Source organism: Brachyistius frenatus, unplaced genomic scaffold (genome assembly GCF_029030835.1).
Source record: "Brachyistius frenatus isolate BFR_SWC_R1_liver_20210118 unplaced genomic scaffold, ASM2903083v1 Contig_96, whole genome shotgun sequence".
NCBI classification, from domain to species: domain Eukaryota; kingdom Metazoa; phylum Chordata; class Actinopteri; family Embiotocidae; genus Brachyistius; species Brachyistius frenatus.
The window spans coordinates 1096748-1116923 of record NW_027210695.1 but is presented as its reverse complement, the minus strand read 5'-3'; the positions used below and the strand labels follow the sequence as shown (position 1 = coordinate 1116923).

At 42.2% G+C, this 20176-nt stretch overlaps 1 protein-coding gene across 8 annotated transcripts in view; it reads right to left on the bottom strand.

The window, feature by feature from the left end:
- The window catches only part of ppfia2 (PTPRF interacting protein alpha 2), a 151314-nt gene that overhangs the window by 28311 nt on the left and 102827 nt on the right, over window positions 1-20176 (bottom strand). For 7 of the 8 annotated variants that reach the window (XM_069711029.1, XM_069711032.1, XM_069711033.1 and 4 more), the window contains 5 exons: window positions 17294-17395; window positions 13474-13638; window positions 12411-12485; window positions 6291-6401; window positions 1484-1705 (listed from right to left, as the gene is read on the bottom strand). In XM_069711029.1, coding sequence (XP_069567130.1) covers window positions 1484-1705; window positions 6291-6401; window positions 12411-12485; window positions 13474-13638; window positions 17294-17395 — 675 coding nt within the window. Of the gene's footprint in view, window positions 1-1483; window positions 1706-6290; window positions 6430-12410; window positions 12486-13473; window positions 13639-17293; window positions 17396-20176 lie in introns of those variants that run through there. The other variant, XM_069711036.1, reaches the window with a different exon arrangement.

The window sequence follows — 20176 nt, the reverse complement described above, 5'->3', positions numbered from 1 at the left end:
AGCAACAACATATTTCAAAATATTACGTTTCTAAGTAAGTGGTGTCACGATTTATTTCCACTTCTGTGAATTAATCCTTCCGAGTCACTTCCCCTGTCAAATCACGAATTCATAATCATCGTATTTCTGTCATTCTGCCTTTCAGAGCTCCTGCTGCACAACCCTCCTCCTCCCCGTCACCACCTGGTCCGACTCTTGGGAATTTTCACAGACGTTCCCATCAGTCATCTCTGATCTGACCAGTCAAAGCAGATGACCGCTCACCTTTGAGCCTGGATCCGTCTGAGGTTTTTCTTTGTTAACAGGGAGTTTTTCCTTCCAGCTGTCACTCACCCGGGATCTGTTGGGCTCCTGTCTTGCCCCGAGATGTGTCATGTTGTGATTTGGCGCGACATAAACACAATTTTTGAAATTCATATACTCCACCGTCAAGTCAAACTTTCATTGCTTTAATAGACTGTATTCAACTCCTAATAATCTCTCTTTATTGAACTAACTTTGAATGTGAACAAAAAGCAGAGCTGCAAGTCATCAAACGAGCTCCATACATGACACCACAGTATAAACTGCACAATAAAGGCTTTATTAAGTACAAACACCGAGCTGCCATCTTCTATCTCACTCTGCTGCCATCAGCCAAGTTTCTCCCTCATGATGGGAACTTTATCAGTGTTCATTTCCTGCATGGAGAATTGCTGCAGACATAAGCCCATGCAAAAAAAAAAAAAAAAAAAAAAGGGAGCTGAATGAACTGCAACTCTCAGAGGAGGCAGTGCAGAGTACTAACACACCCGATAAGGCAGTGTTCGCCAGGCTACAGTAACTGCCTCTGCCTACATTGTTAGCAATCAATAGTTATTTCAGGCGAGGTGCCACGGGGGCATCAGCATATATTCATATCCAGAGTGCCTCACTGGCTCACGCTGACATGTATTGGATGGGACTGTGGTTGGACTGTTAATTGCCAAATTAGAACAAAACATCCTCGTTTCTGGAGAGAGAGAGAAAAAAAAGTGTCTTTTTAACGACGGGTTTTCGTGCTTCACATGTCGACAGTCCATCTCGAAGGCGCGTCCAAGAAGCAACAAGTGGCAGATGCAGAAACAGCTGCTTGTTTTGCCTCGAGGCTTTGTCTTTATAACAAATGTGTGCGTGTCCTTGAGAAGTGTTGATATAACCTACCGCGGTCGGTCGAATTGCACGTGGCGATTTACAGAATATTGAGAGGAGAGGTGTTTTGTTTTTTTTTTGTGCTTTAAAAAAAAAAAAGCAGTGCGTCTTGTATCGTTTATGTGAGAGACGCATACAGTCGTAAAGAGGGAGGGAGTGTGAGAGCGTATGCAAATAGGAGCTTCTTTTTAGGCCGCTGCTAGCCTTCTTTGATGTCTCTCTTGCAACTGTTATTCCCTTGTTCATGTGCATCTCTCTGTCGTGTGTGTGCGTGCGTGCGTGTGTGCGCGCGCGCGCGTGTGTGTGCCGTAACCTCTTTGATGTCCCTCTGGTACTTGTTGTTCATCTCCTCTGACTTGATGAGATCCTTGCGGGCGGTCTCCAGCTCCTGCTCCACCTCGGACACCCGGGAGGAGAGGGAGGACATGCGCTCCTTCATCTGGGCCAACTCGTAGTTCTGCTTCTCCAGCAGGTCCTGCAGCTCCACCACCTGGCTCGCCTCGTGGGCCGACTCCAGAGAGCCGTTGGACAGACGCTGGGTTGAGAATCGAGGACATCGGAGGTCAAGGTGAACAAAGCGGGGAAAGAAACGTTCATCAACATCGTGCAGAACTAGCATGAGGCACACAATGACATGATTTTTAAGTTTTTGTTACTTCCAGTGTATTTCCAGCAAGGATTTGTTTTTGGATAGGGCATTTTTTTTAAAAAAATTTGAATGGAAACTCTTTTGGACGACTCGGTTGTCAGTGCATAAAATATCCATTTCAAAAACTATCTTTTGTTTGTTTGTGTTTTGTTTTCTTACTTTTTGTACCAATTTCCAATCATCTTTTAGCGAATAAAACACCCAGATAATTATGAACAAATGACAGACTAGTGAAAAAGATTAAAAGTCGTAAGAGCAGTTATTCAAGTGTGCTTCTTTTTCTTGCAAGTTCGACGAGGAGATTGACAGCACTCTCCTGTCTCGAAGCTACCACCAGCAGATGATTATAGCTTGGCATAAAGACTGGCGGTAGGGGGGCTTGCTCTGCTTGAACGTAACAGAATCAACTAACCTTTAATCAGTACTGATTATACAAATGAAACACACTATAACATGTTAATTAGTGAGCTTTGGAGGTGCTTGTAGAATTTACACTGATTTGCCTCATTTCCTGTATTTCTGATAAAGCTAAATTATTTGTCTGCTGGCTGCAGCTTCATATTTAGCAAACAGACTTGAGACTGGTGTTGAACTGTTGCAAGAAAGTGAATACAAATATTTCCCTAAATGTCGAATCATGTGATAAATAATAGGACAAAGGGAGGAAGTTATGTGGAGTGAACTAAACTTCAAACAAATGAGGAAGGAGCCATGTTTTATATACTTCACAGAGAAGACAAAGGTCCTTGTGTGTTGAGTTAATACTGTAACTAAAACCTGGTGTTGCTGAGGATAGATTTTATATTTAACTGCCCCCACGTACATTTTCCTTGTTTCAAGAACAACTGCGGTATTCTGGTTTTGTTTGGTCAAGTTTGTGGATTTTTAGATCTTAAACTGCTAAATAATCATCTTGTTTGTTGTTTATTGTGTTTCAAGTCCATTCAGGCTGCATCATATCCACCTACAAGAGATAAATCAACAATCTAATGTCTGTAAATTTGTCAATCAAAACACTTTCCTGCAGGTTTTAAAACTGTTTTAACCTCGATGAGACAACAAATTAAAACAAGTCAACCAAATAACTGAAGATGAACTGGGAGGAGAGCGTTTTTTGGGATTTCCTTTCATGCCCTGGCTTCCTGTGTTGAACTGAAGTGGGCCTTGAGAAATCAGTCTTGCTTCCACTTCAGATACCGTGTCTCCTTTTGAGAGTTACACACATTAGCACTCCAATAAATTCAAGTTCAGGAGCTCCAAGGCTTCGGCTCTTGCTCCCGCTTTGATTTTGAACGGTGACAAAGATTCGGTGGCTGAGAATCACTCCAGTCTCCTTTGGAGATATTGCTCTGACACTTGCATTAGTAATCTGATTAGGTTTCACTGTTTTTTTTTTGTTTTTTTTTCCTATCTGTACAGCTCCCTCGGTCCCCGCATGAGGTAGATTAATGAGGGGGATACCGGAGAGATTCAGCTTACACAGGCGTTTAGAGCCGAGATTATCGCATCAGAAAACAACTTTATTATCACCACTGAATAAAACACACGAGCCCTGCATGCAGATTTTTTTTTATCTTTATGCTCAAATAGAGTTGCTGTAAGCTGTAAGTGAACTCTTCATTCTGTCTCTGCAGTATCGTGCACAGCTGCCCATCCATCTGCGACGACAAACCTAATTGGGCCTCTGTGCCAGATGCCTGTGATCAATGATTCACCTGAGCAGGGAACAGGACCCACACTGATTTTAATATGAGCCGCTCTCATAAAAAGGACAGACTTTAAGGATTTAGCTCTACTTTATTGCGAAATGCCTCCGCGGTCTCGCAGACGATACATGACGCAACTGTGCTCGTTTCACCGTCCTGTAGCATTCAGACACCTGTTTTTTTTAGGACGGGGGTAAAGTTTAAGTGTACGATCTTTTATACAACCCGCAAGAGTTACGTGACATTTTTAAGATGTCAACCGAATTACGTTGTACTTTTAACTGCTTTTCTGAGGTGTATGCCTCAGAAACATCTGCTGCCACTCCAGTAGAAGAGAGTTGAACAGATTTTGGTGTGTGGTTCTCAGAAAATGACAAATTACACATTAAAAATGTGTTTTTACAGAAACAATTAAATCAGGACTTCTTTCCATCAAACAAATAGTTTCTCTAAAACTAATCACAGTGAAGTTTGTGGGTAAGTAACAACCTAACCTTAAAAAAAAAACCTTAAAATGTTTTTTTCTTAATGCTGTGGGCAACAAAATTCCATTGACCTTCATTTTACACACAACAAAAACAAAAAACTAAAACTATGTAGTGAAGTGCCGTGAGGGTTCTTTAACGCTAAGTGTAAAAATATGAGAAAAAAAAGAAACATTAAAAATATTAGGAAAATTAAACTAACATTCTGTGCATGCTTGAATGGAAACCGCAGCACAATATATGGGGGTAGTAATCAAAACAAAACAGTTGTTACATTACAAGTCCAAATTAGAGGTGCGACCATTTAAGGCTTAAAAGCTCAAAATTTGATGGATCATTTACTTCCGAAAACTGCAATAGTTAGTTTTTTGCCACACAACAAAAATCTATTGTACCACCAAAAAAGTCTAGTATGTTTATAGGAATTAATAACAGAGATCTGTATTGTAACCAGGGTGTGATCTGAATAATCTATAAGTGTAGCGTGTCTTGAATTATGGAAAATCAGCTGCCAATCCTTCACCCATGTCCAGAATGTTTCGGTAAAGCTGTTACGGGAGTGAAGGGCAGTGGAAATAATGCAGGACCACTGCAGTGCTGCATGATTTCTAAATAAAAAATTAAGGAGGTGAAGCAGCTGGCTTCTTCTGTCAGTGTGCATTAGCTGGAGACGAGGTAGATCCGGGGCTGTGCTAAAGGTCTCAGAGCTGAAAGTGCCAATATTCAGCACTTCACAAGCATTTGTCTTTCTCACTCCGACTCCTTCCCCTCCCACTGACCTCTTTCCACCTGTCACATTCATGACGACCAGTGCATACGTGCATGTATTTCTTAAATCAGGTGGACAAGATTTGTGCGTTCAAGAAGAAGTGTGTGTCCCGGAGATCAGGTGCTGTCACTGTCCCCTCGATGGCGGCCGCTGCCGTGTCTGTCAGTCGCTCTGACTGCAGCGACACTGAATGACCCTCACCATCACTGCAAGGTGAGTGGTTTTCCTACACAGACATAATCACAACACACATTCGTATTCTTTTATCTGCACAAAACAGAGCAGGTGATAGCTGTCTCTTCATTACCCCATCCCTCAGCACGCACGCTCTTAATCTCTTCACTCCCGACATCCCTCCCCCGAGCAGCTTCCCCCGGCAGACCGGCCAAAGTAATAGCATCTCCATTGATCTACCCAGGTATCCTCCGCTGCTGTCTGCATGTCAAAACTTCCCAATATCGCTTTGGCCTTTGAGGTTGGTCATTTCAGGCTCTGATGCTCCCGACATAAAACAGCATCAGTTTAATTTAGCAAATGTGGATGCAGGTTATACGTCTGTTTTTAAATTAATAATCAGAAGGTACAAATTTGTATTCAAGCTGCGGACGTCGACGGGTTCTCCTTCATGGTGGGAGAGGCTGAGAACACAGCGAGAGCTCTCATCTGACTGTGGATCACCTTCAGAACACATGCAGAGCCAAATATATGATCAAAGCTGTTCGATAAGATGTGAAATATTTAAGTGTTATAATAAAAAAAAAAAACACCGAAGGGGGAAGTAAATATGAATCATTTTTGTAATAGTCACAAACCAGTGGCACAGACAAAACAATAATTGTGAGGGCTTTGATTTTGAAACTGAAGATATGTGTATGTTTAATCTTGTGTACATTTTGGGAATACATAAAACCATAGTGACATTTGAGCAAACTGTGATAACATCCTGTTTACGAAAAAACCTCATCCATACAGATTGTGAAATATTATGGAGCATCTGAAATGTCATTTTTAAGATGTATTACCTCATTTTAATACTTGTGTAAGTATTAACTCCTCAATTAAGTGTTACAATATAGTTTAATGCACCTTTAACTTGAGTTTCTGGAACTTTTGTGTTCATGTTAAAATTAAATTGGCATTTAAAATAAAAAAAATAGTTTTAAGCATATATATTGTCTTAGTGGGTAGTTTCAAGAAATACATGATTTAGACTCACTCTATTTACTGATCTTTTGAGTTTTTTTTGTTTGAAATTAGCAACTTCCACCAGTTTACTTTGTTGCTTTCTAGTAGGAGAGTTGTTGCAGTGTCATGTTTTAAGGCTTTGAAATAGCATTCAGAGCATCATGTAGACACTTTTGAACCATACCGTGATACATTTCGCAAATTTTGTGCCCAGTCGAATGAATTGAAATACTTGTTGGGGAAGCATTACTTACTGTATGCAACCTTGAGAAAGTTGAACCAAAACATGCTTTTTTTTTTCTCCATGTTTTATCAAGGCAGCTCACCTTGCCATGGACCTTCTGCTGAGCTTCACTGCCCTCCAGTATGTCCTCTCCTCCGTCTCCAGACGCCACTTTCCTCTGGATGTGAGCATTCTGCTCCCGTAAGGCCACGATCTGCAGGACAAAAACAAAGCGGCACGAGCTGAAATAGACACAATGGAAAGATGCTTACATGCAAATGGAAACACAGAGTAAACAAGATCAGACTTTTGAGCTCATATTGCATTGCATTTCCTTCAATAGGGTTTTACAACATGAGCCAATTGAAAATGCCATTATTTCCTTCTTATGTAACACCAGTAAATTACAGAATGTCTCTGTGCTCAGGAATTTGTGTGAACTTGTGTTTAACCGACATAAAGCAGGAAGCATGTGAGCCCTAAGACAATCACTGTAATTATCATGTTCTGCGGACCTCATGCCTCGTCTCACCACCTTCAGCAACCGTCCTGGAGTCATAATCCTGTCAGAGGAGTGACCCACAAAAATAATAATTAAGTTTCTTTCTTGGCAGACACCGTATGATTATAGCTCTCCTCACGGCAAGGGAAGAGGAAGGTAGACAGTGTATCTGGCTGCTACGGGTTTCTCATAAACAATTTAAAGCCTCAGACACTCTGTACTTTCCAAAACAAGACTTTGCAGGAGCTAAAACTTGTGGAAACTTCTTGTGAAACGTCCTCCTCATAAAGCTGCACCGTGGTAAATATGCCAGTGCAGCTTTAAAAATACAACAGAATTTAGGACCATCATACAGCCACAGTGTGAGACTCCTACCCTCAGTATTGGACGCTCCTCCTGCAGGAACCTGGAGGGTGGAGCCGAGTTATCAGGGAGATTGAACTCACCTGGACTCACTGCCAGACTACTCCTGCAGGCTTTTAGTTTTGTCTCCATTTAAAACATTCATGTGTGATCTTCCCTTTATGTGAAAACACCTCAGAAACACGACCAGAAAAAAAGCCCAGTAGTATCAAAGGAAAGTTCTGCAACTTATTTGATCAGATTTGGGCACCGTTTCTATCAATGTATTCACCTGTGAACACGACAAAGTCAACACAGGGAAAGAAATACAAGCAATCACATGATCAGAACAATAATAATAATAATAATAATAATAATAATAAACTTGATTTGTACAGTACCTTTCATACAAGAAATGCAGCTCTAAGTGCTTTACAGCAACAACAAAAATGACATGCATTTTACATACAGATATAAAAGAACATCAAAACATGTTAAAATAAGAAAAAGAGATCAAATGCTCATGAACAGATCAAATTAAACACAATGCAACATTGATCAAATAAAATAGAGTTTAAATATAGAATAAAGCAAAACGGCTCAGTAGTGCAAGAGATCTTAAGGTGTAACTAGTTAAAGGCTAAAGTAAAAATATGTTTGAAGCTTTCCTTTGAAAGTATTTACTGAGTCAGCTTCCCTGATATCCACAGGTAGTATGTTCCACTGTAAAAGTAAAAAAACACTTCAGTGAGTGCAGCAGTGGAAGCAGGCAGTCAGTCTGTAAACTGTGGTGGATGTTAAAAATAGTTTTAGTAATAACCTCTACAGGGAATCCTTGTTTTTATGTTCAATATAAGTGTAAGTGGTGCAATGATGACTGTAATTTTGACAGATAAGAAACGATGTCGGTAAGTCCGCTGTGTTTGAAAGTGGAACTTCCCTTAAAAAAAAACTAAAAAAAACTCATCACTACTGAAAGTAGAGCAGTAGGTATTCTCAGTTATAAAAGTGCGAAAATTATGTCACTCTTATTCTCTCCGTAGGCAAAAAAAAAAAGCAGCTCCACACCCCCACCAAAAAAACAACAACAAACAAACAAACAAACACTGAAATACTACAGTGAATGTGGCGTGCTGTTTGCATGATGTGATTAAAGCTACATCCTGCTGCTTCCACTCCATGAGGACTCAGAAGCTTTGGAAATGCTGTAATCTCTTTGTCATCCAGGACTCTCAAATCTGCATGTTCCTTCTTTTTTTTTTGTAGAGATTTCAATTAGGATTTTCCAGGCAGCCCTGATATGTTATTAGATGCATCACAACTCCAGAGTATTGATACAGTTTGCTTCAAAAATAGCTTATAATACAGTTACTGAAAGGTCATCTTTGTTCAGAACAGATAAATTGGGACACTTCTCTGTATGAGGGGAGAAAATTGTATTTCTCCCACCGACAGATATTTGTCGAGTCCGAGGTGAGCTGGAGGACAATCAATGACGCGACTGTCGATAAAAGAAACAACACTCTCAAGTGAATCGGACATAATCTGGTTTAAACTGAGATCCTAACCTGCTCTCATTGACACCAAAGCATGAGTCACAGTTAATGTCAGGATGTCTTTAAAAGTGGGGAACAGAAGGGCATCTCCCATCTCCAATAAACAAGGCTTAGCTACGACTCAACAGCTTCTTCGTTGGTGCCGCACGCTGCCTACAGAGCGCCTCTGTTCATTATTTTTAACGAGGGCATAATTAGGCCTCCGTATGTTCCCATACCATTGTTCCGAGACCGTCTGTAATTTCTCCAGCTCACAGATCAATCGCCGACACCACCCCTGACGTGAAGCCACAACAAATGATGAACGGAGCGCTACAGACGCATCTCCAGCTCGGAAATTACAGCAAGGAGAACTTCGCCAGATGCAAAATGAACACGCCACCTATTATTTTCTGTTTGATGGCGCCTGATCAACCGCTCATCAAAGGCAGACGGGTGATGGAGAGGAAGAGGAGGGACGAGAAGCAGAGCGACACGACTTCCTCCTTGGATTGAGAGGACCGCCTCAGTTAATGTGATGAAGGAGTTGGACAAATGTTAGGAGGACTGAAGGGTGTGTGTGTGTGTGTGTGTGTGTGTGTGTGTGTGTGTGTGTGTGTGTGTGTGTGTGTGTGTGTGTGTGTGTGTGTGTGTGTGTGATCTGTGTGTGTGTGTGTGTGCTCGCCAGGGGGTGTTCTTAAGAGTATAAAAGATTGATGACATCAAGGTGAAAGCCGGGGACATGCAAGTTTGGTGCAATGCGCTTAATTTAAAATCAATCAAACACTTTGGAAAAAAATGTATGTGGACGCGCACACACACACACACACACACACACACACACACACACACACACACACACACACACACACACACACACACACACACACACACACACACACACACACACACGCAACTGCATGAACAAAATATTCATGAACTGTTGTTTTTAGCCTTTGGTTTATTTTGTACTTTGAAACTTGCCTGTGACACGTTGAATGACTCTCAATAATTTGATCCAAGTCTTTTTCTGTACTGGATGACTTAAAAGTTCTCTTTCCTTTACCGAAATCTGTGTTTTCCAAGCGGAAATTACGACAAAAAAAGAAACATAAAAACCTACTTTTAGTCGGATGTATTAGCTTCTACATGAACAACTTTTTTTTTTTATTTTTTTATTGTTGTTAAGAGTTTTTAGCGTTTTGACATTTTTCTCTGAACTTTGAGTCCCATTGTTGCTTATTTTCTCATGAATAGTTAAAAGTATTGCTCGGTATAAGAAATCTAGCTTAAGGGATCAAAATAGCTAAAAAAAAAAAATACTTAAAAAGATTAGTGTGGACATTTTAAACTCTTTATTTATAATGGGTAAAATGGTTCTTCCTCTTTGAAGGCAGTTCATTTAAAAAAAAAAAAAAAAAAAAAAGGAAAATGATCAGATGTTAGAAAACAAGGGCAGCTAATAGACGCAGTAAACTCATACTTACAGAAATTCAAATTCAAAGTTCAAAGAGATTTTTTACATATTCTTATTTTGTTTGACTGTATATATATATTTTTTTTAACAGAAATATTCTTTTTTTTCTGTTCTTTATTTACATCAATCTGCTTTGACTATTTCTGTTCTGCAATGGGTGCAAATGACCTATTGAGCTCCACCTGGCACATACAGTATGCAAGCTCTTTGCAAAATGTGCCAGTGTTGATTGATGTTGATTGTACTGTAAAAAATAAACAATCAGCCCTCACGTAGACTCCATCACCGTCACGAGTCGTTTGTTCCACGGCAGCAAATTGCAATCACTGGCCGTCATCAGTGTGCGGCCACTTAAACACCTGTGACCAGAGGAGGTCAAAGGTCGCCGATTTCTTCAGGCTCTGCTGAATCCCTGCAGGGGGAAGGGACTCATACCAGACCTCCATCACCAAATCAATTACCAGTTTGCTGGCTGCCGGCTCTGCCCGCCTCCCTGGAGCATCTGAAGTGAGGACATTTCTATTTGGTGAACCGGTTTAACCGCCTCAAGGTCTAATCACTCATCTGTCCACAGCTCTGACAAGTGTGCTGTTAACCATATATGAGGGACAGCTTCACACATGTACTGTACGCTCTTTTCTAACCTCAGCTGTGTGACGTGAGAAAAAAATTCATCAAAGTGCTACATCCATGCTGAGATGTCTGTCACGGACTTTACAATTCAGATAAAAATTACTTTGTACAAAAGCTGTCAAAGAAAAATGAAGGACAGCGTTATATACCGGTGGTCTGTCACGGTATTCTTTAAGCTCTTCACTCCTTTTTTAAAAAAGGATCTTCAGGTCATGCACTTTCGACTCTTGGATTCGAGCACCTTTGAGCATCTCCCTTCTGTCCAAAAATGTAATTACAGTTTGCTTGGTGAGCCTCACTCTCTCCAGTTCCCTCTTGTCTCCACACTTTGGCAGATGTGCTTTGACCAAGTGCACCGCTGCACACACACACACGCACACACACACGCGCGCACACACACACGCGCGCGCACACACACACACACACACACACACACACACACACACACACACACACACACACACACACACACACACACACACACACACACACACACACACACACACACACACACACACACACACACACACACACACACACACACAGGCTACTTCTGCTTCCCACCTGCCGTTTCTATTTCTGTCTTCTGCCTCTCTTTGCTCTTTTTGCTTTCTTCCCCCACCGTCTCTGTGAGTCCTTCCACCCACTCCACTCTCCTCCCAACAGTTTCCCCTCTCTGCTTCTCACTCCCCTCTCTTCTTCCATCTTCTTCCCTCTCCGCTCCTTACTGACTTTTATTCTAGGCCCAAGTGTCAGACTGGCATGTCTGACAGGCTGTGAAGTACCAGCCCGAGGGTGTTTCTCAGCTGGAACAGGACCATCTGCAGCTCGAGAGCTGCTCCAGCTCTGCGAAGCCAGGAGGTTGAGGAGGAGTTAGGCCACCGCAGACGGGCAGAGTGGACACTCTTACTGTCAGTGCCGCGCTTCAGACGCTGATGTGCGCTGTGTTATTATGTCCCTGTAAGGATGAGGGTGAGTGAAGCCTGCGGAGGTGCTGTGATTGTTTGTGGGCTGACACACAAACAGGATGCAACTCTGGACACAGCACAGTATTGAAAGAGATTTACAACCACACAACCAAGCAGGAAGTACATATGTTTGTTCTGTGAGTTGGAACACATCACTCTACACAAGTACCAATGAACGGTGTAGTATTCTATCGAATGCAGTAGTTTTAAAGTAATTTGTATCCTATTTGTTAATTGGGCTTACATTTGCATATATGCTCTGTATATATGAAGAACATGTATTTTAAGCACTTACTTTCAACATATAAAAGCTCACACTTTTTGGGGGGCTGGACCGCTGCAGTGAGGCAAACTAATTGAGTGAGTGAGCGCGACTTCCTGTTTCTGTTTCAAATTAAAAGCTCTAAAGCCGACAAGTCCAGACGCCCCTGTTCCCCGCGACCTCCTGCCCTCCCGAGTCGCTCTGCAATCTTATTCTTGCAGTCATTGCCCAGAGCTCGCAGGTAGGGATGCAGACCAACTGGTAAAAAGAGAATTTAAGGCTCAGCCCTCTTCATCACGACAGTCCGGTACAAGCGAACGCAGTACAGCTGCTGCTGCTTCTCACAACCGAATAAAACTAAAATGCCCTCGTTTTACCTGAGATTTCAATCCATTCATATGTAGATCTGTACTCACTGAGCATACGTCACCGCACAACGTCAACATAAATATTTACATGTAGTGCAATGTTCAAGATCGTATATATAACTGTGGCAGCTGTTACCTCCTGATTGGCTGCTGTGAGCTCCTCCTCCAAGGCGGACACCCTCTCCAGCGACACTCGTAGTCTCTCTCGTACCTGAAAAAAACATAAACATAAAAAAATATATATATATATTTTTATATATACTGTATAAAGAAACGCATCACGATCTCCTCTCTGAAGGACCATATCAATAACAGGACATGCAGTTGAATTACACTCTTTCCCGTTGTTATCCTCACAATAACACTTCGCTCTGGTTTCAAAGTGTCATTACGAGGCTTGTATTGCTTTTTAAGCAGCGGTAGCTGAGAGGAGATTCCCCTCCATCACTCCTCTCTTCGTCTGTGAATCATCGCCAAATCTTCGAGGTTCGTCATTGGCTGTGATGGAACAGTCACTTGCATCACCCAATAGGACGCCAGATCTCAGAAGAGGGTTGATCCTGGATTAAAAATGAGCCCGGGTCCAAATCAGGATTGCCCCCCCCCACACACACACACACACACACCGCCACCCCTCAACCGAGCAGCTGCTACCCAAGACGGCTTTTTATTACCTTGAACAGCACGCCGTCGGACGTGCTTTATAAATGATGGCTTTTAGAGCAAAAGATGAATGGATTACAGGGGCGGGGGTGATATCACGCAGGGGGCTAAGGTCATAAATCAGCAGGCTGTGAGGGGGAGGAAGAAATGCTGAATGGGACATGGAGAGGCTAAAAGCAGCAGACGACAGCAGGAAAACACACACATGACACAGCAGAGGCAAAGTTTGCAATCCACTAATATAGTAACGTACTAATATCTAACACACACGAGTAAGGCGGAACAAAATGCATTATTTTCTCAATAACTGCATGTGACTGTATATACTTGGATTAGGAAATTAGCTTAAGTGCAAAAATGATCTACATAGAAATCTGTGCTTTGCAAGGGACATAATTTTTTTTTTTTTTGTGTGTATTTATTGAGCAAGAAAATGTAAAATAATAAAATGTTCAAATGTAATGCAGTTAAATTATGAAACAATGACAGACATTTGCTGCCTGGGCTGACACCATAACGCAGGTAGGTATACGTACCTTCTCATCGAGGGCTTTATGGTGTTCAAACAAGGACTTGAGCGCTTTGAGGACTTCGACCTCGCTGGAGACTCCCGACGGAGACTGAGCCTGCCGCTTGACCACCGTCATACGAAGAGAGCGCTCGTGTCGGGACACCAAACACTCCAGATGTTCCAGCAGCAACTGGAGGAGGACACGGGGGGAATCACTTTTGACGAAAGTATGAACGCTCCACACAGCAGAATAAACAACAAGCAAAACACTGAGGGATCCAGGATATTAACAAAATTTGCATTTTCTTTTTATAAGTACGGGAAGACAGATTTTATGCGTGTGCTTCATCAGGCTTTTCAACCATCTAATGAGGCTGTCAAAGAATAATGTACACAGCCTGATGGAGAACACACACAAAAAAAGGTTTAGTCTTCCAGTAGTTGGACATTTTTTTTATTAAATTACTGGCAATAAATGTGTTTTTGGTGCGTGGCCAACCCTTTTACAATCATCAATATAAATCACTGCAGTCACCATCCTTCACATAACTGTCAGTTGCATTGATTCATGTTATTACAGTCACAAACCATGCGGTTAGCTGTGCACTAATAGAAGACTCAACAAATGCTTTCCGGTAATGATGTCGTATACATATGTAACACCTCGTCAATGTAACGCTATAAATTATGTAAAAAAAAAAAAAAAAAAAATACAACTTCAATCCTTTCAGAATCAGCGCGCCAAAGGATTACGTTAATCGATGTTGCTAGGTACCATGTGAAGTCAACTGCGGGCACAAAAAGCTCCACAAGGCCAGAGAAGTCAAGCAACGCTGGGAGGCTGACTGAGAAGAAAGGCAACGCAACACAACACAACAACAACAACAACTGAGAGTAAACAAGCGAGACGTGACTGGGAGAGACGATACCAGTTCATGCTGCGGAGATAAAACATGATTTGTTACTGCCGAGATCAGTGCGAGGGATCATCTGCTTTCATTTCCCTTTGCAACTCGTTGGCGCCGCGTCGCGAACACGGCGTGGCAGATTTTGCGCCGATGCAGATCTCCAAAACGCCTCGTCGCGTCTCAGAAGTCGTCCGCGGGAATAATATCATAACCCCTCCGCGATAACGATCTGGGTTAGAGGGCGGAGTTACGAGCTCGAAAGGATCCTCCGCGTTCTTCCCTGGACGAATCTCAGCGGCTTTCATCCCCGTCGTACTTTCACTCTCCTCACCCGGACATCTGCTGCCGAGGCTGTCTGACACGCTGCAGCTGGGTTAAATGGATTCTGTGGTGAACCGTGGGTTCGGAAATCAAGCTCCCTCTGCTATCTCTGCTGGAGAAGAACTACATCTTTTAATACGGCTCTGAAAAGATCCTCGCTGAGACTCAAATAAAACGATATGTAATTAGCAGGGAGGAAAGATGAAGGTGAGAGCAAAAGGCAGCAAAAGCCTCGTTTAACATTCAGTGTCAACTAACAGCTTTTCATCCAATATAGTCTCTCAGATATTCATCTTGGTTTCAATTAGCGGCAGAAGAAGACAGCAATGACATCATTTCCGGGTCACCTTAATATTGCTAATTGCTGATGCTAAACTTGCCTTTCTCAGTTTAACCATCGAATGAATGATTGCAGACACCTTCTCTAGTGATTATCATGTTACACCAGATCATGTGGCGGCTGATTTCTTAACTTTAAAACCGCAGGTAGGTCAATTTAGTTTCCTTTGGTGAGATCCAGACGAGCTGTTTCCCCGTGTCCAGTCTTCACTTCTCTTGTATTTGCAGGTGAGAAAAAGTGCACAAGCATCGCATACAGTTAGTGTTAAGTTTGCTCTCAATTGGGATGCCATGTTTTATGTCTGTGTATGTATGTATAGGTGATTAATATGAGAAAACTGTGGAGCGAACTAGCTGCACGGCAGTCTTTGTAATTCCATTGTTTCCATGTAACAGAAACGCACATTTTATGCTGCGTATTAGGAAATTCCTTTTATTCTATGACAGTTGCAGGCTGTAATCCTTTAAGGCAGTCCGGTCATGAAGTGGAAGAGTTAGGAAAGACGTGAGAAAATCCAATGATCTTTCCTTTTTGTTGTATTTGCAGTTGAAGTGTGACTACGTCCTCTGGCAGCAGAATGAAGTTGCTATTCTGCAGAGGGAAACATATTCTGGAAAAGAATGTCTTCCTCTTTTTAAAAAAAAAAAAAAAAATTTGTGCACTTCTCCCACTACAAATACACTAAAAAGGCAGCCTCAGTAACTGCGGCTTCTAAGTGAACTGAACCGAATGGTGGCTGCCGCATTACAGTTCCTGTGCCGACATGACGGCAGTGCTGCTCTTATCTAACTTTTGGCAAGACAGCAATTAAGCCTATTTTCCAAAATGGAACCACCTCCCTCCATTAACGTAAAATTGACCAGCCAGCTCCAAAAATCTTCACCAATAGCGTGAAGTCTGAGCCTCGAGCATCTGGATTTCATCCGTTGCCATGGCAAACAAAACAAAACAAGGACACAATCCATAATATTTGTATCCTCTTTTTGCCTCAAGTATAATCTAGCTTGTGAAATTTGTCTTGTTTTTCAATAGAAAACAGTTCAACAATGAAAACTGGTCCCTCTTCTTTAGCCTGTCTGGCAAAACTGACTCATCGTGTCTACATACAGTCCATCGTCCCACACAGACAACTTCGTGTCCACTGTAGGACCGATCAGGAAGTCAATGTTTACGCCGCCTTCAGAAGAAGAGCAGCCACAGTCTAATCCTGCTCAGTAAATATCGTTACCCTTTCTGTCTTCATGTCTCCGCACCACTTGAGTCTGCGACTGTACATTCATGTCACTTTAGCTGCGACGCTCATCCCGAACAAACAGAAAAAGTTTACTCGTCCTTCTGCAGTCGTCACAACTGCTGGCTGCTCCTCAGTCCACTGACTGCCTCTACATGCCTTCTCAGATTTAATTATGAACTGTAAAAAACCCTACCGGCCACAAAAAACAAGCTTCACTAGGGTTTGCTTAGTAATTGCCCGTTAGAGGATTTGAGGTGATAATAAAGTGAGAGACTGAAAATGACTTTTTGTCTGTCCCCGTTTCTTTGCAGCTCACCGCCTTGTTTGTCTGTGATTTTTTTTTCTTTTCTTTTTTCTCCAGTCAGTGTTCTGCTCAACTTTTCTGCCTCCACCAGAGGAAGATAGTGCAAGACTGAAAAATCCACACTTAATCAGCACTGTGAAGGAAAACAGAGTCTTATCTGTCAACAGCAGGGGCTGTGCTCTGAAAGGGAAATGTTTATTTATTAAAGATACAGGACTTCAGCTGCACAAAATCAAGCTGATCAGCTAATGTCTTTACTTGTTTGTTTGTTTTTCCTTCTCCAAACTCTTTGAAGTGGACACTGCAGGGCATCAGTGCCATTTGGACTTAGTTTTACTGTTGAGCAGCCATCCATGTAAAGTAAGTGGAAAAATGTTCAGGCAGAATATGGGGAGCTAATGAGGTATGTCTGGGCATTTGAAATAAGACAGTGCGCATGGCTGCTTCGGTGCCTCTACAGCCTTAAAACCGTACCAACCAGATAGCTAAAGCTACCTCAGGACTCTCTATCGCAGTGTGCAGCAGGCTTTCGCTATTTATTTTATTTTTTTGCTGGTTCTGGCATACAAATTTGGGGGAATGTTGTGAAACTTTGGAGAGAGTTGTGGGAATGCAAATAAAGGCGACTTGATGGCAAAAAAAAAAATCCAAAAAAAAATCCAGCACCTTCACTTCTGGTTCGAAATGTCAAAAGAATAGTAAACAGTGAGTGTTTTAAGATGCGTGTCGGCAGCTCACCCTCGTGTTGTTCCTCTCTGCTTTCAGCTCCGATATCTCCTCCTCCTTCTCCAGCAGCTGCTCCCTGCAGGCGTTCAGCTCCTTGGTCAGTGCAGCGAACTCCTGAGCAGCAACAAAGAGGAAAGGGAAGAGATGGGTCAGCATCACACAACACGCCGCAACGGTACGCTGATGCAATGCAACATAAAGCTGCTGCTCGGATGATGAAAAAGAGACACGAATAAAATCACGTCGCTAAGAGAATACTTCTAAGCGAGGACTAACTTAGCCCGACTGGAGCAAAGACTTTTAAAAGCCAACAACGAGAAAAAGAACCCTGACAATTTATTATGTACATCGTACAAGGAAGAGAGAGGATTGGACGGTCTGGTCTGTGGAGGAAAGAGGATTTACTCCTGCAGTGCTCAGTGAGAGTACGAGGGAGGACCGAGAGGACCGGTCTTTTGCGCTCAGTGACTGCAGGATAGCACCACAACAGCTGAGGAGGCAGACTGTGTGATGGTGCGATAGAGTGACAGGCGTAGGGGCTGCATCACCATGGCAGCTGGCAGTTTTAGTCACACAAATATATTACAGAAGCAGAAGTGGTCTCAGACACGGTGTTGAACGTCAGCGGTTAAATCAAAACAGAGATCTACTGAGAAACTGAAGAGAGGAGGCGACTGATTGGTAGGCCAATTGTGAAATGTAGCAGAATTAGAACTTCCTGCTCCTCCTCCTCCTCCTACTTCTGTTGAAATAAGAGTGGGAGAGGCAGAAAAGAAAAGAGGAGAAGAAGGTGGGGAAGAAGAACGATGAGGAGTAGGAGGAGAGAGAAGAGGATTAAGAGGAAGGCGGAGGATGAGAAGGAGGAAAAGAAGAGGAGGAGAAGGATGACAATAAGAGGGAGGACAGAGAAAAGGAAGAAGAAAGTGGAGGAAAAGAAGCATAAGAAGAAAGTGAGAAGAACGAGGAGGAGTTAAATAAGAAGACACAGGAGAGTAGGAGAAAAGGAAGAGAAGAGGGAAGAGGAGGATGAGGAGGGGAAAAAAAAAGAAAATGGAGAAGGACAAAGTAGGAAAAGACGATGGAGCATTGGAAGAAGGAAGAGAGAAAAGAGAAAGGGGAAGAGGAAGGTGGAGGACGAGAAAGGATGACAATAAGAAGGAGGGAAATAGAAGAACGAAGAGAAGTCAAAGACGAAGGCACGGGAAGGAGAAGAAAAGGAGAGCAAAGAAAAAGGAAGAGGAGGATGAGGAGGAAAAAAGAAACAGGAAGAAGATTTCGGAGAAAATCGAGAAGAACAAGAGGGAGAAATACAAGAGGACAAAAGCTCAACTCTGTTGAAGACATTTCTGCACTAAAATTTCAAATCAGCACCAACTATGTTGTCAGAGGTCACGAAGAGCAAACACAGAAGAAAAAAAGATGCATTTTTTTTCCTGTTACAAAAAAATAAACCTCAGACAGTAAAATACCGAAAAATATCAAACTGTTGGTTAACACCACCGCATGTCTTGTTCCTCTGCCAGACCAGCAGCGTTGCTCTCCATCGCTCTCCATCGCTCTCCATCCTTTTTTTTTTTTTTTCTGCAGATAGATATCGACAAAAGATTCTGCGACGCCTGAACTACGTTTATGCACCAATTACAGCCCAAACAACCTGCGGGTCCTCTCGCAGCACCCACAACAACCACAGCAACTTCTTCTTCCAGAACTTTTGTTTACTAAACCACACGTTGGATTTCACAATCTCACCGAGGAATTCGGAGCTTCCACGAACAAAAGGCTCCTCGTAAACAGCCATCAGAGGAGGAGAGACGGGCTGCCAAGCCCCATGTCATCTCAGTCTAAATTAAGCAGTGCCAGAACAAAGACGTCTTCAGTGGCAGGTCGCGTCAGGCAGGAACAAAGGAATCAAACAGAGGCACGACCGTCTCAATGCGACTCCCGCGTTACATTTCAATTTAGAAACGGCTTGATGTGACATGAGAAGCAACATGCTCAGTGTTTGCTTTTACAATCAAACAAGAGAAAACATGTCGACATATTCAAGCGTGCGTCGCGTGGAATAATGCGGGATCCGATGCATACGATACGTCTGATTCTCGACAGGAATAGGTCGCTACTTTATATTGATTTTTACCAGTTAAAATCAAGAAAAATGCTCCAGGGGGCTGCAACGAAAGAAATGATCTCATTTTAAAGCAAAATTTAAGAATAAAAGTCCACTGATTCAGTTAACTATTATGGTTTAGCACTTAAACAGCGAGTCGACTAATTGATGAATTGATTGCACAGAAAATTCATCAAAAATTGAACTCATCGGATCAAGTCATTTCAGAAAATATAGCAGAGATCAGCTGGTTTTGACTTGTTAAACTTCAGAATGAGTTTCAGATTTTCTTCAAACCAAACACGCAATTATATAATATATATATAAATAACTGACCATCTTATAACATTTAAATCATCTAACTTCCAAATAAATGACAGAGTAATCATGTAAACAGTAATAATTAAGTAAATTAGTTGCACAAACTACACTTGATATGTACTTTTCATCATAAAGTAATGAAAAAAAAAAAATCCCAAAAGCTGTCAGTTAAATACAACAAGTGATGTCTGTCTGAGTACACATTATAATTCAGAATCTGTGCACCATCTGTCCTTCAGGAGTCATGAACAATAACTCAGTGTTACACAAAGACTCCGGGGAGCGGAGCAATATTGTCTCAAAGCTACAGCAGCGCGACAAATCCTCACGGACCTCATACACCACGAGAATTCCCAAAGAGCTAACTAACTCCGGCTTTCTGTTGTGAGGGGAGACTTCCAAAGAGTCGAGTCAATCTGCGATCCAAGTCGAGATTTTAGGGTCTCCGCGTACAACAAGCTGGGTCG